The sequence below is a fragment of the Trematomus bernacchii genome, unplaced genomic scaffold (assembly GCF_902827165.1).
Source record: "Trematomus bernacchii unplaced genomic scaffold, fTreBer1.1, whole genome shotgun sequence".
NCBI lineage: Eukaryota > Metazoa > Chordata > Actinopteri > Perciformes > Nototheniidae > Trematomus > Trematomus bernacchii.
In genome coordinates this window covers 1,150,446-1,173,750 of record NW_022987821.1, presented here as the reverse complement: position 1 = coordinate 1,173,750, position 23,305 = coordinate 1,150,446, and the positions used below count along the sequence as shown (strand labels likewise).

The 23,305-nt window shown below is 43.1% G+C and overlaps 1 protein-coding gene across 2 annotated transcripts; it reads left to right on the top strand.

Annotated features, from left to right (window-relative positions):
• The first annotated feature begins 627 nt into the window (after positions 1-627).
• LOC117498973 (TSC22 domain family protein 1-like) lies at positions 628-23,175 on the top strand. 2 transcript variants are annotated; one of them, XM_034151192.1, is made up of 3 exons: positions 628-3,855; positions 19,496-19,547; positions 21,612-23,175. In XM_034151192.1, exons 1-3 carry the CDS (start codon positions 1,850-1,852, stop codon positions 21,879-21,881), a joined length of 2,328 nt encoding a protein of 775 aa, XP_034007083.1. In that variant the 5' UTR covers positions 628-1,849; the 3' UTR covers positions 21,882-23,175. The 2 variants fall into 2 exon arrangements, with proteins under 2 accessions (XP_034007083.1, XP_034007084.1); XM_034151193.1 differs by lacking the exon at positions 628-3,855 and adding an exon at positions 18,788-19,145.
• Positions 23,176-23,305: the final 130 nt, after the last annotated feature.

The following is a 23,305-nucleotide window of genomic DNA, read 5'->3' as shown; positions in this document are numbered from 1 at the left end:
CCCCTTACAGGTGCATGTGATGTGTTTATGAATAGCCATGATGCTGACATGTTGGAAGTGAGGCGTGTCTCATCTCTTTGAATGCTGTCATGTTTAAAAAGAGAATCTGTTGCCAGAAGGCAGGCACAAAAAACATATACAGGTTGGAGTGGTTTCTGATGCATGAGATCCATAGGGGGATTATATAAACGTCAAGTAAAGCTGGTCCTATATGGGGAGATTATTCTACTTCATCTTCATGTCAAGACTTGTTGCATGTTTCTTACCCTTTCACTAAAGGATATCTGAATACAGAAGGCTTAAAAGCTTCTTAAATGCAAAAGGCTGTATTTGTTAAGGGACATTTGATTATAATTCATGTGTAGAAAATAAGAAGGAAGTAATTGTTTTTTTTTTAATGCTGAAGGAAATCCTTGTCACAGAAATTGCTAAAAAATTACAATGAATAGAAAAACAATTGAGTATTACATATAAAGTGTAGACAAAGTAGATTTTGTATGACACATTTAGTTTAAAAGTTAACTGAAAAAAAGCTTACAAAAGTGAATACATTATTGAAGAAAATTGCCATTAAAAGTGATAATCCACATAGTATTAAGAAGCTATATTGCACATGTTGAACATCTGAATGTTCGTTATGTTTTAAAGTCTGTGGGATTCACCAGTAGCTAACAAATAAATAAGGGAAATATTGTTGCTTAAAGCAGCTTCAAAGATATTATTCATAACGGTTTAGTTTATATATAGTAGCACTTCCCAAACAGTGGGGTCCAAGAAAAATAAATCAACACAACCCAGAGGCCAGTGCTGCCTTCATCGCTGTGTAAATATTGTAAAACGGACATTCTGATCATGGACTTTTAGGACAACTGATACATCATTTCGAAAATGCCCACTTTATAATAGTAAGATGGTTTGGATAAAGAGGAGGGGTTAAAATTAGATTATAGATATGTTTTTTTAAGGAAAACGACACGATGTACTAGCTGTACTTGAATACCTGGGTAGGCTATGTACATTCCGTTTTAACAGTGGAGCGTGAACGTTGCAAAGGTCTAAAGAAATGGGCAGACAAGAGCATGCGCAGTCGCAGTGTTTGCATTCCTCCTCCCTCCTCTGAGACTGACAGCCCGTTAGCTGCTCACCGGCAATGATACAGCAAACACGGACTCAGTGAGACACATCGAGATGGACTTAGCGTGCACTTTTTACCACTACAAAGACGGATACTATTTAGACACCCTTGTCTAATGACAACATAAGGAGTTCATTCATCGCTAGGATATTTTTTGCTTCGTAATAAAAGGAGACTCAACGTCCAGGGGAGGAATTTGTGCGACGTCTGATTTCCTGCGACATACACCGGGCAGCTAAGAAGCTTTCACATTCACTGTGAAGTAAAGCTAAACTATTCTGAGCTACACTTATTTATGTGTGCTTTTGTGTGACACTAACTACAGCAGAATAGTCCTGATAAGTATTGAGGAGAAACCAAGTTATGGAAGACCGTGGCTAATCGCTACTGGCGACCCAACATAGCTCCAAGCTAACCTGCGGCTAGCTGCATTTAACATTCTTTGTTTATTTAATTTGCTGTGTTTTTATCCTACTGAAGTTGGATTAATACGTTATTTAGTAAGTGTATCGCCGCTTATAAGCTAGTATTTCAGTGTAACTACATCCTTGAACATCTAGCTCGATCTTTAAAGGACATAAATCATCTGACTTCTCACTTATGGCTCGTTAGTATCGCGGTACTGCAGCTGACCCAGCTAGCTAGCATCTGCTTTAGCTAGCAGGTAGCACCAACAGCCGTCAGCCAGCCTTTAGTCGCTCATTGACGGTAAAGATGCACCACCAGGACTTCTCTGCAGAACCGCCTGGGACCGGGAGCAGGAAGGCGGGTTTCCACTACAGGAGGGGTAGCAGCGGTGCGCCTGGCTCCCCCGCAGCCGGTAGCAGTGGCTCCAACACAGTCGACGACAATCCCCCCCAGGCTGGATCCAATTCTCCTGGACTCCACCACCAGCCCCAGTCCCAAGCATCCGGAGCTCAGGTAAAGAAGAAGAGTGGCTTCCAGATCACAAGTGTCACCTCAGCGCAGATCAACGTGAGCGGCAACAACAGTTTGGCAGATGACACAGAGAGCTATGATGACATGGATGAGTCACACACTGAAGACCTCTCCTCCTCTGATATGCTGGATGTTTCCGTGTCCAGGGCCACGGATACAGGTGTCCCGGAGAGAAGCTCTTCTGATGAGACACTCAACAGTCTCCATGGGGTTGACACACCTGGAATCGTGTCACCCAACGAGCCTCTTCACCCTCATTCCGTCCCTCAGGGGTCTCAGCAGCACACCTCGATGGTAAATGGTACCATGCACCATCATTTTTACCCTCAGCAGCCCAACCATCAGCAATCTGACAGCTTGGAAGGAAATGAGCCCTCATTGCCAGGCCTTCCCATCGCTCCCTTGGCTAGCTCCAGCCCTGCTATGGCTTCCAGAGTTGGGCCCAACCAGACGCACAGGCCACCCATGTTGGATAACAGTAAACCTGCAGGTGGGACGACTCAGCCCGCAGCCCCTATTGTTGCTGGGACAGCCGCTGATCCGCATCTGCAAGGCAGTGTGAGCATTTCTAATGTGTCAGCTGGCACTGCTGCTGCAGTACCTGCATCTGGGCCTGCAGGTTATGACAACACTAATGTGAATGGGCAAGCAGCTTCTGCTGGAGCCCCATCTGCTGCCCCCAACACTCAAACCCAGCACACCCAAACTCAAACGGCCACCGGCTCTCGTTTTAGGGTGGTCAAACTAGACACTAACTCTGAGCCATTCCGCAAAGGAAGATGGATGTGTACAGAGTATTATGAAAAGGAGGTCCATCCTGTAGCTGCATCTGAGGCACCGAAAGGTGTAGAGGTGGCTGTAGAGACTGAGGCAGGTAATGCCGGGATAAATCAGGGTGTACCTGCTGTACAGCCGCCCCACACTCTTCAGCCCTATCAGACCCCGAGCCAGGACTTCACCAGTCCACAAGCGGTGCAGAGCCCGCCCCAGGCCCAAACCACTCCTCTGACCTATGTTTCACCCCAGGAGGTTGTTGCTGGGCCCCACATGCAGCAAGCTCCTGTCACTCTCCCTACAGCAACACCACAGGCTGGTGTAAATCAGCCGCCCTCTGTGATACCCCAGCAGCTGCCCTACACTGTCGATCCCCACCAGGCTCCACCCCAGGGAGGTTACCCTGCACCCCAGTTCCATGCTCCAGGAAGTGTGCGTCAGCCAGACTTTATCCAGCCCACTGCGCCCTTCCAGACCCAGGTCCAGCCTCCTCCGCCACACGGTGCAGCGGGAATCTCCAGCAACCCACTTCCACATCCCCCGATCAATATATTCCAGCAGCTGTCCCATCATGGTCAGGTAGCCCCACCTACCCAGGCACCTTATGCAGGACAGCCACAAACCCTCCCCACTCACCTGACACAGCCCCCTACTGCTACAATCCCAGTAGCACCCAGCCACAGGACCCACTACATGCCTTTGACTGCCCTGCAAGCTGACCTGCAGCCTCTCCTCACCCTGGGAGCCACCCTCAACCAGGGCCCCGGAGGAGGGGGCTCCTTTAGAACATCGCAGCTGGAGGACGCCCAGAGGATCCTGCTCCAGCACCAAGGCCTGCTGGGTCTGCCCCGGTTCGGGATGACAGCAGGTGGAGACGGGGCTGCAGAGGCTGGAGGTGCTGCAGGATCGCTGGCCCACATGGGGATGTCGGCGGAGGCGAGCGCCTTCATGGTGGCTGCTGCTGCTGCAGGCCTCAGGACCCACCATGCTGAAGGAGAGGAGGACAGGTGAGGACACAAGCCTGTGCATTTTTTTTTGGCTTAACATGCAGTGAAATATATTTAATGTACTCATCATATCATTAGACAATTTGATTTAAGTCGGGTTATCGATGTCTGTTTAGGATTTAGTTTTCACCCTTTTTAACAGTTCTTCTCTGCTTGCAACTAGAGCTGCAAGGATAGTTGATCAACAACAACTATTATAATAATCTATTAATAGTTAGTAAGTAATTTTCCATGGAAGAATAGCAGAAAATGCTGTTTTCTTCTCCTTATATGGAGACTTTACACACGTATTTTACTGAACATCTAATAAGAAATACATTAAAAGACAGCCATTTTGGAATTAGGGAACCTGGGATGGGCATTTGTCGCACTAATTTCTGACGTTTTATAGGCCAATTGATTTATCAGGAATGCACAGAATCTGAAAATAATCACAAGCTGCAGCCGTGCTTCTATCTGCATCCCGGAACTGTTTTTCTTCAGAGTTTCATTCAGAATCTAGATGTCACATTTGCTTTATCTCCGCCCCTCTGGTCATTCTGTCATTCTGCAGAAAAAGGCGCTTGATAAACAGCTCAATTGACTTGTTGTTGTGAAAATATCAGTGGCTGGACTCGCTGAGTCACAGAGCATGGTGACTCAGCAGCTGTTTGTCCTGCTCGACCCCTCTGCCACCACACATCCACCTCCATTAGCTCAGGTCTCTGTGTGACAGTGAGGCTGCTTTTCTCCTCACACTATCCTTCTTTACGGTATTTGCGCCTCCCCCCCCAGTTCAGTCTTTTATTAGAAGCTGGATCTGTTGATTTGTGTACCACCCTCAGGGAGCTGTGCCATGGTTTATTTATGTGTACAAATACTCAACCCTGTGCTCCTGTTTCTGCTCAAAAGTGGTTATAGCAGTTGCAGGTGGTTACTAAAAATGTTGTTCTGAAAAGAGTTGATGCACTGGAAAAAAAAACGTCCGTGCCCCATTTTGAAGATGCAGTGTTCTTTTCTTTCTGCGATTTGTTAGATACATTTGATAAACTCTCTTTAGAGAAATGGAGCAGTGTTTAGGCAGCATTCTAGTGTTAGCGCTGTGCTGCCCTGTGTTCTGGTTTAGCAGGAGTTTCATGTTGTGAGTACAGTAACAAGGCCTGTAGGGTATGGACGGAGGGAGTTTGACTGTCAGCCTCACCCAACAACTGCAAAAATATTCTGGGAAATGTTGTGTGTTAAGCAGTTTGAAAGAAATTCAAACCGTCCAAAAAGTTGGAGAAAAGTAACGCCATAGTTCCATGATTAAAACAACAGTTGCTGAGCCAACCAGTAAACATTGGTCTAATTGAATTATCAGCACAGCAGGTCCCCGGAGAGCTGTATCTTCAGCTGTTCAGATGGTGTCCGAGCTCCAGAGGCTGCTGGTTTAATGTTGACATAGTCGCAGTCATGTTCAGCTGCAGACAGAGCCGGACTGTGCTCAGTGTGGAGGCTTTTGTCAGCCATCATGGCACCCCATCATGACAGCACGTGTATTTTACATGCTGTCACAGTCATTCTGCAATCTGGCTCCTATTCCCCCTTTTGTCACCCTCTTTTTTTTTTCCCGCGTCTCCTCTACCCCCTTTCTTTTAAGTCTGTTCCTCTTGTTCAACTGCTTCCCCTTGCATACATTCCAGTGTTTTCTCCTGGTTAATTGCATCCAGCCATAGTGAAGTTTACAGGTTTTTCTTCTCACCATGAGGCCTTTACACCAATACTTTCTACTGAGAAATGAACATAAACAAGGGGAGCAGTCAGTACTCTTAGGTATAGTCACAATTTGACCATTTCTACACATAGCATAAAGTCTGACTTTATTCACAATGTAAAAACCTTTTTCGCACGTGGCGCTTTTTAATCTTCGGTTAACCCTCAAAACCTGGATACATACAGTTAGGTTTATCATTTAAACCCCAAAAGCTGAAAATATGAGACATTTGTGTAGCTGACACTGCTTTTAGCTTGACCTAAATGACTCATTGATTTCTAAAACAGTTTTTTTATAATTCAAGTCAATTTTAAACAAGACATTTAATCCATGCTACCCCGGTAGGAAGACAGGGACTGGGCTCTAAATGTTTGCAACAAATCACTTTCCCCCCGTCCCTAAGTGCCTTAAACAACACCAAGTAGTTATCCAGGGTGTTTGTAGCATCAAAGGCACACATCATATCTCAATTTCTGTCGCAGTTTCTTGTTTTCCAATTGCAGCTTGGCTCTCAAACGCATCACGTTGCAGCTCTCATGACTTTGACAACGCCTGAGCTAGCACAGCTGTGTATATGAATAGTGTCATGTTGTAAAACAGGGAGGGTGTGTCTGTATTTGGCAGGATTATTTATGCGTGTGTGTTTTTACCTGCCTTTGCTGTCAGTTTCTATATCTGTCAGGGGAGGTTGCGTAAGAGGAGTGATATTAATCAGGACTCTTATCGGGCCTTGTGCCTCTCCGCAGGTGGAATTTCAGCCTGCAGGCCGATGCCCATATAATTTGACTTTTGGATCGCTGCCATCAGCGCTTCACAGTAGAGGAGAAGCACTCGTGACTTTCACACACACTTTCACTTCATTATAAACCTGTTGTGTGTGTGTTATAATCACAAATCTTTCAACAACTCCAAATAAAAACAACTTTCCTTACAGGGTGCAGAGAATGCATTTGTTGTATTGGTTACAGTGGACTCATAAACACCATGCACTGTAAACAATAGTCCCTTTTTAAAAAAGTTATAGTTCTAATACAAAAAACTGCAAGTTGTTTTGACGCAGTAATAGTGACATTATATGTAAGCACAATCAGTGTCTTTCTTCGAGCAAAACCACAATACACATTATTTTTGTAATAAATGACCATGCCAGATGTTCTGTTAAAGTCAACACATTTATCCCATTGGTAAAGTTGTTTGTGAATTATGTGCATAAAAACCACCATGAAGTAGCAATGTGTATTCTCTAACTAAATGTCATAGAACATTGGGTTTTATTATGCATATTTATCTGTAGGGAGTCATTACAATTAGAGTTGCAAACTTTATTGATTATTCTTCTCGTAAAACTCGCACACAGCGTTTCTCTGCAGTTTTATGCCAGCGGCTTTCTCTTTGGTTCTTTTCTCTTTAGCGTTTTATAGTGCTGCTATCCAAATGAAGTAGCCTAAACGTGTGCAGCAGGGGTCAAAGGGCAACGAGTTTGCAGGAAAGTGATAATCATAGAGCTGTAAAAACCTATTTAACTGTCAGCTGGTGAGGCAAAGGAGAGTCGAGAATGCTTTTTGTTGTGCCTATGCTGGCTTTCCCTTTCTCATACCACTGATGTGCAAACTTTTTTCCAATTTCGCCCACTAGCCGGTTGCTAAGACAACCATTGCTTTCCATTATCCTCAGAACATGAGGCATAATATGTTTCCAAAATCTGATTCCAAATCTGATGTCGATTACACATTTAAGTCCCTTCATTTTGAAATGAACAAGAAGATTAAGCAACAGTATCGTCTATGAATCACAAAGAACTCCAAACCCTGATCTGCTAGGATAAAGGCAGAATGAAACCCGTTGTGGTATTAATAAGGAAGTAGGTTTTGTGAATTAGCTTAGTCAAGACAATGTTTTTTATTACTCTTCTTTGACTGGAGGGGCTCTTTTTCAAGGTATAGGGTTTCCACAGTTTCACTACTTAAGTTTTAGCAACTTGGAGATAGTTACTTCCAGCTTTGTTGTTGAGCTTTTATCTATTTGGTTGAGTTTTTTGCTAGCTTTAGTTGAGTTGTTAGCAATTCAGTCGAGTTGTATGCTAATTTGTTAAAGTTGTAACATATTTATTTTTGTTTTGATCTATTTTGTTGAGTTTTAGGCTATTTTGTTGAGTTTTTAGTAGGGCTGAACGATTAACTGATTTTAAATCGAAATCGCGATTTGAAATGATGCAATTATCAAATCGCAAAGCCTGCGATTTTTTTCAGTTTCTTTTGTTTTGTTTTTTTCTTCTTGTGTGTCAGTCCTCCACACCAATCAGAAGTGCTGTGCTCCACATGTACCAGCCATTGTTAACCAATCAGAAGTGGCCCATGATAGTAGGTGATAGACAGATTGATCCAATCACCTGCCAAGTATTTTTGAAATACTTTTCCAAATGGCTTCCAATGGAGCTTTCCTAGATGCTTTGGTGAAACAAAGCATCTGAGTCAGGTTAGTAATGCTCCATCACATGTTTCTATTACAGGGTGAATCTTAAACTGAAGCTTGACTTTAAAGCAACCCAATGGAAGTTTCATGTAAGTTTAGTTATTTTACTCGTAGCTCGGGCTGCGGGGGTGCTAGCGACGGGAGCACGTTGATACGACCTTCCTAGCCGGAGATATGGCCGCATTTTACAATAAACTTCCGTTGGGTCGCTTAAAAATAAATATCGCAAATCGAATCGCAATATCTGTCAGAGAAATCGCAATTGGATTATTTCCCCAAATCGTGCTGCCCTAGTTTTTAGCTAGCTTTAGTTGAGTTAAACAATTGAGTTCCACTTTACTGAAAGCTCTCTGCAAGCCTTTGATGATGAGGGAGTTTGGGGCTTGAAAGCTGACATCATTTTATTGTAAAGGGAGGCTCATAGGGAACCAGTCTATACCCCAATGGTGTCAATAGTCTACCGCCTGTACATTGTACAAAGTCATTTACTTTATAACGATAAGTTGAAGCTAAAATGTTTGATATTGCTCCTTTTAACCATTCCTGATGTGTTTAATGTCTGTTGGTCTGAAGTTATACCGGCGTTGACACGCCTGTTTTCAGTTGACTGGAGAACTAAAGCTAAATCTAAATCGGAGCTGTTTACATGTTGGAGGGAGCCCCCGACGGCTGAGGCCAAATATAGATCAGTGTTTGGAGCTACTGCCCAAACTAAAGCTCACGTTATGATGTAAGAGAATCCAAGAGAAGCTCCAGACTTCTTTTTAATGAGCGTTAAGATCAAGAATGTAACCCAATACTTTTCTTAGTCTATTTACAAAATAAACAAAGTGAGTAATGCCTAACAACAAACATATCTGTGAAGCACAGCCCAAGATAAGAATGTGGTTTTAAATATGTTAATACGAGTTTAAATGACTAACAAAGACAAGAGAGACACGTCATCACTTCATTCTCCTCATCCTGCATATTCATTTAGCAGGAAAAGCTTTACAGAATTCACTTTTTTACATGAGCTTTATTAAATGATGCAGTACAAATTGTTTAACTAGTAGATTTGATTTCCTACAAATCCCAAAGCCAGACATATTATTTTAGTTTAGCCTTTTAAACAAACTCATGGGAGTGGAAAGAGTTGAACACAAAGGTATATTTATATTTTTGGCTCTCTTGACACCTAGCTTGACTAACAAATGATCTATTATTACGTTTAAAGAATATAAGAAAATGAACCCTGTGACATCCAGACCTAAAGAATCTCTGCGGGCACATGTGCTGCGGTTTTATTATGTGACGGCAGCATGATACGCATCACTGTAAACCCCAGGTAGTTTAACCTAGACAAGAAACACATGTGCTCATATGGAAACTCTGTAATGTACAATGTCTCTGAGAAACAGACGGCTTGCATTAGGCTCGTCATATCCAGCCGACATTTGCTTTTATTTCATTGCGCTGTTATTCCTGTTTGCTGTGTCTTTACAGTGGAAGTGGGTCAGCAGATTCAAAGACAATAAGCTTCTTATTTCTTGGGCGTCATTCTCTCGATGTCAAGAGCAATACACCTTAGGGTAGATGAGTGTGTTAATAAGATGTGACATTAAATACGTTCTCTATTTTCTTCTTCACTCTGCTCTTCCCCCACAAGGTGGCAGTGTTGCTTCATGAAAGCTCCTGGCCTGGTTCTTTATATAACTCTACACTGACCTAAAATGTGCCTGGCAGCTAAGTGGAAAGGTCCTTCCTGCACGCAAGCACCACGTGATTTTGTGTCTTCTCTTCGTGTGCTTTCCTCAGAAATGTCTGTAGAGATTCTGCTCAGTGTGGTTACTGGCTGCAGAAAGCCTCAGTGGTTGATATCACATTTCCTTTGACAGGGTTTGTAACTCAGTAGGAGTGTTTATTTTGAAGGATGGACTGATTCCCATGGACACGTTTGTTTCTGTCTGTGTGAATGGGTCAGACTATGGGGGGAAACATTGTCATAGAGGCCCGTTTATTTGTTCTACTGCAACATATTTTAGTTTAACTTAGTGCCGGCAGAAGTCCATAAGAAGGCAATCTTGAAAATGATCTGATGAATATGGTGTTTTTGGCAAGTTATTTAGCTATTACATGGATTCCTATATAATCTATGGCACTATAGTTTCCATTATATTACAATCTTTGTACTACACATTATGAGGCTGATTGATAATAACAGAAAAGTATTTTTTGTTGCAAAAAGGGAAATGTTTTAACTATTTTGATCATTGATTTAATGCTTCATTCTTTTTTAACCAGCTAAACAATGAGTAGGTCACCTGGAAAAACAATTAAAACTTATAACAATCGATTAATCGTAAATAATAATCATATATTTTTTCCTGTTTGAATATTTTGAATATTTCCTGTTTTTCACTATTTTAAATCAAATAAACATTTTACTTTTGGGGTTTTGGACTGACAAAACAAGACCTTTTAAAGACAACATCTTACAATTTGAGTCACTGTAATGAACATTTTTCAGTATTTAGTTTCAGTTAATAGACCAAACCATTGATCAGAAAGATAATTGGTACTTTATCGATAAATGTAATCATTAGTTGCAGCACTATATGTAAAAGCAAATTCAATAAATAGTACAATGAACTTTAGAACAGTTAATCTAGTAATAAATTAAATCACGGGGAGATGAATCCATCACGAGAATGATAGTAAATTGGAGCCTGAAGATGTTGTCATAGAGTCTTTTGCAGGTCAGTAGTCTGACTGTATTATGTATGGATGCATCACATGTGCACGTTTTGTTCAAACACGTAAGGTTTGAGTCCCCCAGCTTGATCACGTTTGCTCGCCTTGTGCCTTCCTGCAGATCCTTGAAGAGAGAATCTGATATGTGTCCATGCACGTTGTTGTGCCGTTCTCAGGCGATTATGAGCTTGCCTGTCAGCGTGTTTTACTGCGTGTAGACTACATGTGTGTGGAATGTTAGGTGTTTACAGTAAAGCGCTTTATAATGCTGCTCTTTCCCCTTCAGGCATGCACAGTGAGGGAGAAGCGGCAGCAGAGGCAGGCAGTATAAACTCGTTTGAACTGGCTGTGCCATGATAGCGGTTAGGACACCTGTGTTCTCTCTCTCTGTCATTTCCCTCTGATATGATTGTTACTTCTAAAGGAAAACACAGTAAAGGAGAGAAATGTGATATTTCAAGTCCTATGATTGAACCTTTGGTGACACCTGGAAGTCTCCACCTGAGCAAGATAAATATATAAGAGTATCAGAATACCTTTATTAGTCCCACAGAGGGAACATTTACGAAAACAAGCCTTACTATCTTACTCATACTTGTTTAACCTGGAAAAACAGCCTCCATTATCAGTCAAAAAACATTTATTTTAGTTTGGAAAGCTGTCAAACTCGTCAACAGTAACGTGACGACTCTTCTGCCTGTCAAGGAGAAACATTGATCCCCCTTAAAGTGACGCTTCCTGGTAGAGACACGATAATATTTCTGCGTAAAGCCAGTCTTTAATTGTTTTGTGTCACAGTCTTGACCCTTCCTACTGTGAAAACACATTCAGCGCTCCGTGTGAAGCCTGCACGCTGCAGAGAGCCTCGAGCAAAGTTTCTCAACCGCTGCAGAGACATCCTCGCTGTTGATGCTCCGACAGTGAGCCATCTGACTCTGTTTACATACAGCCCTCCAACCCTAAAACAGAAACACTGTGCGGGGCCATGTGACGGCTTCCTGTGACGCTTTAAATGGTGCCACTGTGTCGTGAGGTTGCGTAATGTTTGAGTGCATAATATTGATTTTAACACATGGGTAAGAGAGAGTTTCGGGCTGCTGAACTTTATGTGTGAAAATAGTCAAGAGAGCCAGACATTTCTGTGCATTCCAAGCTGCAGATAAACATACGAGGAGCCTAGTCGCCATTTTTTGTGGCATATAATCCAGGGATTTCATGATTTGTTTACTTCCATAACATTGTGACATCACTGTGTAACACTCAAGCTTCTATTGGCTCCCACACTTTTGACTCTACTCATATTGTTTTGTATTCAGTATGTCCTTCTTTAAGCAGTGGACTTAGCTCTCTATGCGCCCTATATGATTTGTGTGATAGTGAACTGAATATATTTAGACTGTCCAAACGCTTCAGAGTCACGTCAGGCTTTGGGAGATATTTCAGGCACGATGCTGCCTCCTGTTAACATCCTCTTATTGCTGTTTGTATCCCGCATTCCTTTCTAGTTTCTTTTTGGCTCTGCTAAAAATGTCTTTTAATAGTAGGAGAGGAGTGTGTAAGGGTGGGGAAAGTTAATATCTCATCCGTCACATGAACAAGGCACGACTAGTAGGGCTGCACGATATTGGAAGAAACTGACATTGCGATTTCCCCCCCCCCTGCGATATATATTGCGATATGAAAAAATACAGGAATTGAAGAAAAGACAGTTTTTTTTTTACCGCAAACCATCCTTACTTGAACTTTAATGCTATACAATTGGTATTTTTCTCACTATATTTAACCGGATGAAGGATTTTAGTCACGGACGTCTGGGACGTCTGGATCTTAAGTTAACAGAGCATATTTAACCGGATGTCGCGATTATCGTCACGACACAATATATCGTGCAGCCCTAACGACTAGTAGAGACGTCTGAGCCTCCTCTCTCCCCCGTCTCTCTCTCTCGTCTCCCATATGGCACAGAGGCTGGTTATGTAAGGCGTTGCGTGCATGGCAGAGACACATTCTCTTCCGCTCCACAGAGCCGCTGCCCTGGAGCTCTGTGATGCCATGAGAGCTGCTTGAGGTTTGGGGCATATTTGTTTTTATCTGTTTTTGGCAAAGATCAAGGTAGATTCTCCCACGCTGCAAGTCAAAGGTTGTTTCCCATTGCTACCAGTGTACGCTTCATGCAACCTTAATGATTGCCTCAAGTTTCAACCAATCTGGTTCATTTCTTGACCTTTTGTTATTTATAGTTCTAAATGAACACTCTTCTGCTTGTGTGAAGTGTGTGTTTGTTTGTGCGTGCGCAGTGGCGTTGATCTTGCCGTCGGCCTTGGCTCGCCTCTTTGTAAAATGCCAGTGCTCAAAAGCATCCGAAACCGGATCGCGCCAGTTTGCAAACATAGCCTCACACACAAACGGGACACACGCATGAGCTCATGTCTCCCGACTGCTTGAGTACCAGTGATGCGGAAGGAGGCGGGCCAATGACAGTGCGGCATACACACCGATGGGAAACAAAAAAAAGAAGAGGGATAACGGGAGAGAAGCGTTATTTGAGGAGGGATGTAAAAAGGGAAGCCAAAATGTAATGTCTGACATCATCTGCTGTAGTCAGTCACTTCCTGTATGGCTTTATAATGCCTGTTATTAAAACCCTTCCCCATTTCATATGATTTCCAGTGTGGTGGAGTTGGATCCTCTCCAGGACCACACACTGCAGCAATTCAAACTCAATCTGCACAATAAAGCTAGTCGGAAGTGTTACTTACACTCAGCTGGATGCTTTTGTGAAAATGTGGATAAAGGGAGGGTTGCGGTAGAAAGGGTGAGGGGGCGGGGGGCAGAAATCTTGTCTATGTACAGCAAATACACAAGAAGGCTTTTAGGTCTCTGTGAGCACTATTGATTTGACATCTCACAACTGGAGCTTCTTCTCTCCTTTGTATTGCTCTTATTAATAGCTGATTAAACTTCAAAATATGTTTTTATATGATGAACATATTGTCCTTAACACCCTCAAGATATGTCTGAATTTACACACAAGCCTCCTCAGTTTAGCTGCCCCAGTTTTGAATGGCTTCTATCAAAGCTATTGCCCGAGTTCCCCCCTTCAGTCCTATAGAGAAAAGTCCAAGCATTACTAATTATAGCATGTCAAGCTAAGAGGCTACAACAACCGGGATTTAAAGATAGGTGTCACTTCAAATGCCGTTCACTCCTTGCTTTTCCATGAAACTTTATATTTTTAAGTACTTACTACGCAATGCAAGCACCATCTGCTCTTTGTATTCCTCCACATCGTCTGCTGCCACACTGTGGCTACACATCCACCCTTATGTAAGCTCCACAGGGTGTGGCAAAGATGGACTCTACATTCTATTCAGATTTGCTAATAATCTTTATGATAAACATTAGTTATTTTGTGCACATCTTGTACATGTATTTGCTAAAAATGTTTTATGGAAGTCAGAGTGAATATAAATGATAATAATACATGACATTTACAGCACTTTTCAGAGTGCTATAACAGGCATATGCACAATAGTGTTGATTTTGTTTTTATATTAGTTAATCAACCTTATTTTAAATATTTTTTATAATTGTATTAGGGTACTGCACATTTTCTTTTTAAAACAATTTAACTAAACTTTGACTGTTCTACATCTTTGTTTTTTGTAATCATGACAATTATTCTTAGTTAATACTGAGTCTGTCTACTTTTAGACATCCTCTGGATACAGTCTTAAGCATTGAATTCGTTTAATTTTCTACAATAATTGTGCAGTTTCAAGTCCACAGTCAATGGGTCTTATTAGAAAGCATTTTGTGATGGGTGAAGATGCTGTTCTGCAAAAGGCCTAAGGAAGCCTGTTAATGGTTTCATCTGCAGTTTGGCAAAGTGTACCTAACTAATAAAGTCTAATAGCTTGGCAGAACATCAACACAGCAGCCTGGCCGAAGAGTACCATTTTAATTTGGCATCGAAGTGACTTAGTCTTACGCTATCACTACTCCTCCTGATCCGTCTCCCACGTGTAGCATACAGTAAGCTTTACCGTAGTGGTTAGGTAATATATGGGTCAAGCCTTGACACATGTCAGACATGCAAGCATTAGATGGACGTGAATGAATGAAAACCCATCTGTGATGTCTGTTGACGTCAAGGTCTCTCGCTATTGGCTGAGCCGAAGGTGCTGCACCATATCAGCGATTGGCTTAAAGTCTGAAACGGTCTCCACATCAGTGAGTGTTCGCCTCCGAAGAACTCCGAGCCTTTTGTTCCAAGTGGGCATGCGTACACTGACCCCAAAGCTGCAAGTACACGATGTACAGATAGCGAGTACACGATGTACGGATTAGCAGCATCTAATGAGCTTTGTTTCCAATGTATAAACAAACTTAGTAATTGACACTAATTAATAATGGTAGTTTTAAAAGCGTTGAACGTCACCAGAAAACAAGTTTTGAGACATTTGATCAGTTTCTATCACTTTTTAATTATCTTCTTAAAATCTCTCAATGCTCGTGTTTTATGACCCTCGACTGTTTGTGGGATTAGCGACACATACAGTAGAGTGAACAAAAGATGTTTTGACCCCCACCTAACGAGGTTAATAATTTCACTGCATGCATCGAGCTCAATCCCACCAACAAACTCGCTCCGCACGCCCCTCGCCGCCATTTTGTGTTCCCCATAACTGTGCACCATCTATGCTCAGGGTCGCCCATCCCTTTGTTCTCTTGTGTCCTCTACTCGACGAAATATCATTTTACTTTATGAGTTTTTCTGCTCTTTTTCTCATCTCATCTCTCAAGGCACTTTGTTGTGATGGTCTTTGTTCAGACTGCAATGCATGGGAGACAGCCAAACATGGAGGTACACGTGAGCCATGCTCCAGTGGAGACCCATGCTGAGAGAGAGAGTGAGCGTCCAGTGTGCATCCACTGATGAGGAGTGACGAGGCGGCTGAATGCGTGCATGGTACAACGTACACATTGAGATATCTTAAGGAGGGGTACAGTGTGTGGGATGCCGAAGATAGATGGTTTTTGTCTTGTAAGGAGATTTAAGGAAAATACTGTGTTTTGATGGATAGAATTATATTAAAAACATTTTTTTAAAAAAGGGTACTACTTCTGTTCCAGCAACATAACTGAGGAGATGTTGCAGTCAACAAAAAGTAAACACGCGAGAGGTTGCTGACCGAAGGGAGGGGCTTGTAGGTTGGATCTGGGTGTACTAAGTGGGTGTGTGGTCAAAAGTAGCTCATCCTATTGGACGGATCACCCTAATCTCTTCCGAGTGTTTATGTAACAACAGAAGGGGAGGTGACAAGTCTCCTTAAGCAGTGACATCACAACCCGCCCTCCTATCTCCCCTCGCCATGCACCCAATGGTCTGAGAGTCTATCTGTGCTCTAGGCTTCGCGATCAGCAGGGCTTTCACTCCCGTTGTACGCACACACTCTCCCATCCCCGTCTTCCATTGTTGGTCAGGCTCCCCTGTGTGAATCTGAGGGGTCTGGGGCAAAGGGCGCAGGTCAGGAGGACGGTGGTGGTGGTGTTTTGTTTTAGGGTGTTTTCGGTGGGGCCGTAATGAGGGCCCTGGGCTTTGGTCGGGACAGTGTGGTTTAGCCTGAGAGCATCAATGAGAGAGAAGGGGCTGGCCGGGGCAGGAGGAGCGCAGGGCATGGACGCCGCCGCCCTGAAGCTGCTCTTCTGGGAGCTGGAGAAGCATCTGAAGAGGTAACCATGGCTGTAGTGCTGTTACGTTGTTAGGGGTCGGCGGTGATGAGCGGGGGTCAGCGCCACTGCAGCTGCCTGGGGATTAAAGGAGGGGCTTTGTGTTGTTTTCTGATCGTTGTGGTTGCGTTCAGTTGATTGAATGTTTGCCGTCATTTAGAGTAAGGCTCGCAGTTATCCAAGCATTTATCCAGGAAAGTTCACACCTGTTGTTTTCATATCTAATGAAGCTTTCCGGACTCCGGACAATGTCCAGAATCAGTGCGGAACATTGTCAGAAGTTAACATTTCCCACATGTAGCACACAACAGGATATTAACAATGGCAGATGCATTCTCGAGTACTGGAAATACTCAGTTTGGTTTAGGCGATAGGTGGCGCATGGGTGGCTTTCAGGGGGTCGGACATGATGCCGCAGTCTCATAGATGGTTCATATTTTAGCTCATTAACAACCAAGTCCATTGCAATTCTTCACATTTTTGACATTGGCCGAAGATATACTTGCTTTTCAACATGCGTCACGTTAATTCCTGAGAACAGAAACAACGCTCAAAATGGTGGCAGGATCCTACAGACAATGAGCACACGTGGGATCAATGGGACATCCGGATAATGTCTATCCTACTTCAGGGTTGCAGTAAATGTAATGAAAAATAAAAAGCTCATCACATACTCTGCTCAGCAGCCCTAAAGCAAGCTGTGTGTTTTGAGGACACAATGTACTTGCTTCTGCACATGCAAGTTGATTTGCATGACTGTGTGTGAGTGTGAATGCGTGGCAGTCTGATGTTCACTCACTGCATTGAGGTCCAGACAAAGACTTTAACTTGTCCGCCCATTTTTATTTTTTTTATTACTTAAACTTTTCCCTCCAATCTCAACTGCCAGAGATAACATCATGTTCCAGTTCCTCAATAGATCCACTCAGCACATTATTGCTTCCCTTTGCTCAGTTATCACGCCACTCATAGACTTCAGTCTCCAAAACACAATAAACCAAAACATTAAATCTATACCCAACTCCCAATTTCTCAAGTTTATTATCTTGACAAAAGTACTTCCAAGCATTTGTTTCACTCAAACCCATCAGAGTTCCCTTGACCATCAAGCCTTTAAATACATGAGCGGGGTACTCCTCCAGTTTCTGATGTCCAAACTACAAAGTTGACACACTTCCACTTACTGAAATTGATTCAACAAATGTTCCAGCCAGAGCCGGCTAGAACAGCCAAGGTGCTTAAAGGAGCTCCTAACGTACAGTCAAGATCTTTAATCTTTATTGCTTTATTGCTCGTACGTGTCCAGAACATCCAACAGTTTACTCTAAATGTACGTCCTTTTCTCCGTGTGCTTATCTAAACTATATATGGTGACGACATCAGTGTGCACATACACACCAACACATCACATTATTGTTTAGCGCTTAAAGATAAATAATGATCTGAAAATAATCATTTAAAAGCTGCCTTTGTGTTATTAGCATAAGCTTAATTGGTGCTTAAACCGGCTGGCTGACACAAGAAAACATTGGCCTTTTTTCTTGATAAATTACTTTGACGAGCCGTTTATTATCCAAATGTTCCGTCGATTGAATCCCTGTTTCAGCTCTATCACACATCACAGAAATGACAAAAAAAACCTTAAGGGAACTTGTAAATAATTTGTGATGGAGCCAAATACAGAACAGAGGGGCGGTCCTGTTAAACTGTGAAGAACAGCGTGTTCCCATTTCAAACATCCAAACTGATGGAGAGGACAAAGGATCTCCCATTCTTTTGTGTTACTTCTCTAACACCTTTATTTACCCCCCAACTGGACAGAGGTCAGCCTATGCTACACACACACACACATTGTGGCCTATTGATTATGTCTCAAATGACAATGATTCAATGTATGCGAGGGTCAACTTGTGGTGTGTGTGACCCTTCAAAGCACGAGTGATAACCAATAGGTGGAGACATTGCATCAGACAAAGTTTCCCCATCAACTGCAGTCCACATTTGAGCATAAACAAACAGTGCAGTTATATCGCAGTTCAACACTAAACGGAAGTTTAAAAGCAAAATGCCGGCTGTTTTAATGTTCGGTTATAAGTCGAGGCAGTCCCCTCTTCCATTCCGTGGGGTGGATGCGGGCTTTTATAGAGAACAGCAGCAGGTAGAGGGATGTTGCATAATTTATTACCACGAGCGAACCTCTCATCCAATCAGGGACGCCGCTGCGGCACACATTATGTTAATGAGCTCCCGCCTCCGCCAATCACGTCGCCGCTCGAGCTGTTGTCCTGCATTCATTACCCGGAGAGGCAGCGCGGAGCTGCAACCCACCGCTCAGTCTTTTGTGTTCCCCGTCCCGGCTGCGAGCTCTGCGGTCGCCCGGAGAGCAGACCAGACATCCTGCTCTCAATAATGCGCTTTTTTTTCTACTTTTATACCACTGGGTGTCCAGTTTGTACAGCCGAAGAATCGCCTTTGGGGGTTTCAATGGGCTGGATAGTATGAATGCCCAATGTTACACAGTGGCGATGGATCTTAGCGTTTGCCAACTGAGGAATTTCTCGATATCGTTTCTATCCTCTGTGCTGGGGAAGGAGGGTGCATCTGTCCGGGTTGACAATAGGTAACGTCACAAGCCTTTCTGCGCATTATATTACTGTTTTATTCGGATTTAAATGGGGCTTCATGGCTTGTTATGTCGCCTCATTGATTCTCCGCCATCAAAGTCAATGCCTGCTTTCTCGACCTCCATTTGCTTTGTTGAAGATTTTCTGTGGATGTTTTATTTACTCATGACAGCATCATAATGTTACATAAGTCTTTATTTCTTTCTGATTTCGTAGCTTAAAAAAACCAAATGCCAGTCACGTCTGTGAAGAAACCCCATTGATTCATCCCATCCACCCTGCAGTATTCCTAATGCATCATCTCATATGCTGTGATAATAAACCTCTTCTTTTCTCTGTCTTTTAGCTCTTCCGGTGCAAGTGTGGTGGCCATTGACAACAAGATTGAACAAGCAATGGTAAGAATCCTGTCCTATATCACCCTCAGTGTTGGTAAATAGCTTTTACATGTGTGTTAACGCAGCGTTATGTAAGCGTAATCCCCTTCATGCTTTTGTTTTGAAAGGGTTTAAACGCTTTAAGATATTCAACAGAGCGAATCTCAGGTTGGCATAAGAATGAATGAATGAATGAATGAATGAATGAATGCAGGTGCTTTTGTGTGCATTTTAATACAAATCCAGCGCCACATTGGTGAAAAAGGCACATTTCCCCGCATATATGCACCTGCTGGTCTATACATTCGAGGGGGCAGGGGTTTCCTGCTCTGTCACGGGTTTAGAGCGATGACCTCCGGCTTGCAGGCACCTCGATTTGGGAAGGCTAGGGTTCACACGCCATCCCCTCTCCCATGCATAAACCTACATTAGACCCTCACCCTCTCCCCCCCTCCGTACCGTGTTGCTAGGCAAGCAGCAGCCTCCCCGCGGCTCAGTATAAATAACTCTGACGTGATTGGCTCCTCCCACCCGGGTGCAGAACATTTTGTTCCCTCGCTGCGTACCGGGGCAGGGAGGAGGGGGGCGGGCCCACAGAGCAGGGGATGCTCACAGTGTTAAATCCTCCTCCTGCACACTGCTCCAGCTGCATCGTGGGAATGAATAACACAGCTGTTTTGCTTCTTCTTTTTTTTAAAGACACATTTTTTCTTCCTGAAGGGATTCATGCATATTTTCCTGCCATCCTTCACACACAGCTGGCATGTGCTGTGCAAAACTGAAGCGATGGAAATAGCCTTTGCTTGTGACGCTGTGACACACATTTCCTCCCCATCAGCACGCTCTGAGTCATTAGTTTATTATTTATTTTATGCTAGAAGGAAGTCTATTGTGGTTACTACGTGTCTAAATAAAAACAAAGGCGTACCAAATTAGATTTAATAAAAAGAAGTCATCCAGATAAAGTTTATAGTGTGCAAATGAATCATGGGATGTGTGATTGGGCTGCATCCTTTTTAATATCCTTTTATCTGCTGTTTATTTCTCTATTCATTGATTTGAGGGATTTGATTTAGCCTTCAAAGTATAACATATAAATAAATAAAATGCCAGTCAAAATTCCCAATAGTCAGATGAGATTCCTTTTTAAACTGCTTTCTGAACAATATTCCAAAACCAACACAAATAAGTGTGAGACAAAGCCCTACATCTAACATCTAGAGAAGCAAACATATGGCATCTCTGCTTAAGAAAGACAAAGCAATTGGTTAAGATCTTTATTGTCCAATGCAGCACAAAAACATATTCATTCGTGAAACCAAATATTTGTATTTCCCTGACTAACCTCAATTAATTAAAGTTTATTTCTATTGTGATTTGACTTTAAAAATACAAATAAATACATGACTTAGTGCTGTAGGGAATAATTGGATCATTTGAATGCTGCGCAGCTTCTTTCTTTTTTTCTGCGTGTGTATTCATTCTGTTTGAAGCTGATATTTGTGCAGATAAAGATTAGGCTGCACTAATATTATTATTAGTATAATCTTATTTGTAGTGATATATTCCAGTGAGAGCTGCATAGCACTCTGTGTGATCCAAAAATGTCCAATAACTCCAGTGTTCATTTCAGAAGTCAACATTTATTTGCTCAAGATTGACAACCCGTTTCTGTCTCACCAAATATTCTGCTTTATCCATAATAGTTGGCGTATAGTCTTTTTTTTTTTAAAACAAAATGTTCACTGAGGTAAAAAAACAAACAGTTCTTCCTTTACACAAAGGGGGGCACACACCTTTACTAACGAACAGCGCCATGCATTACATTTATATTGCCAATATAACAAAAACATTTTTTAAAGGGTTTTGACGTCGTAAAGTGACACCAGACATTTAAGCTTTATTCAGAAACCTTAATATAATGAAAAGATGCTATTAGGTACAGACATGTTACTTTGTTTGTGTTGTGTGTGACTAGTCTGAAACATTGGTTTGAACAAAGTGTCCTCACAGGGGAAAGTGATGTATCCTCTCTAACCCCCCCCCCCCCCCCCCCCCCCCCCCCTCTCCCCTCTCCGCCCTCAGGACCTGGTGAAGAGCCACCTGATGTACGCAGTGCGCGAGGAGGTGGAGGTGCTGAAGGAGCAGATCAAGGAGCTGATCGAGCGCAACACGCAGCTGGAGCAGGAGAACAACCTGCTGAAGAACCTGGCCAGCCCCGAGCAGATGGCCCAGTTCCAGGCTCAGGTCCAGACCGGCTCCCCCACCGGCCCCGGGCAGCCCCTGGTGCCCCTCCCGGGCGGGACCCCGCTGCAGCCCCTCCCCCCCACACAGAGCTCCGGCACATCCGCGTAACAGTGAACCAATGCAGAGCCCCTAAAGGATCAGAGATGAGGGGAGGAAGAGGAGCTGTAGGAGGAGGAAGGAGCCTCGCCATACTGTGAACCGACTTTAGCATCGACACCGACTTTGCCACCGTCTCCAGCCGCGCACCGGGGGGGACGAACTTTCTTTTGTTGCACATTTAATTTAACCGAAAGAGCCGCACCGGTGACCGCTTTTTATGACCGGATTCAGACAATCGTCTTCATCGCCGTGATGGCACAGCTGACAGGAAGTGACCGCCGTTTTTCTAGCGGAGGAAAGGAGCTAACGCAGGGCTCGGCCAATCAGGAGGGAGCACGAATCCCTCGCTCGTGAAAAGTGTGCCATCGTCTTCACCCCCCCTCAACCCAGCACTCTCCATCAGCACATCATTTCTCAGTGCTGCAATCCATGCACTTTTTTCAGACGGACTATAAAGATTCGTACCATCTGGAATGGGAACTTTTCTTTATCTGAAGATATGTCGTCTGGGTTGGGTGGGGGGGTGTCTAAAGAATTATGAAATAAATATATATATATAAGCTGCGCCTCATTGTTTCACGTGCCCCGTCCCCCGCCCTCAGCGCACTCTCCCCCTTTCTTGGGTGGAGCGTTAACATTAAGCAGGGAATCAAACGTTTTTCTAGGGGAAGTTTTTGTCTGTTTTATGTTTTTGTTGTTCTCAATGTCCTAGTGATGTATTAAAATAATTAAAGGAGAGGCAAATAAGTTTCTAGACGATGAACTTTGTAAACATTTCCAATTAAACTCTGCCAAGTGCCTGGTTTCTAACCATAGATACATATATACAAGCTTTTCTTAGTTGTTTTATTCAACATGTGTATATATATATGTAAATATATATATATCTATGGTTTGCCAGGTTTTGAACTACCTGTGATGTCATTACTCAGGGTGGCAACACGAGGACTTTTACCTCGACACTAAATGCTGTCTCTGCAGTGACACACAGCCTCGTACTGTATGTGAACTCTCCTCGCCGACGCTTATCGCTCTAATGATCTGGACTCTTTACCGTTTTGGAGACAAGTGATAATGTATTCTTTTTTTTGACAATGGTTTATTTTTTCTTTGGTCTTTTGTACAGCCGAGTGTTTTGAGTTGCTCGTTGTGCAACTGGAGCGCTGAACACAATGAGAAAAAAGGAAAATGCCTAGCCGTATGTGGATATTTGTGCATGTTCCTCAGCCCATCACAAATGTGACGTTACAATTGCACTAGACAGTTGCACCTCAAATAAAAAGTGAAAACAAAAAAGTAAAAACTGTTTGGCTTTCTTTTTCAAAAATGTAATGTTTTGAGGTTTTATGGTGCATTCAATTTGTACTTGGAAATCGGAGCTGGGACGTCACAGTTCTATTTAAGTCTAAACATGTCTGGTAGAAATCGCACAC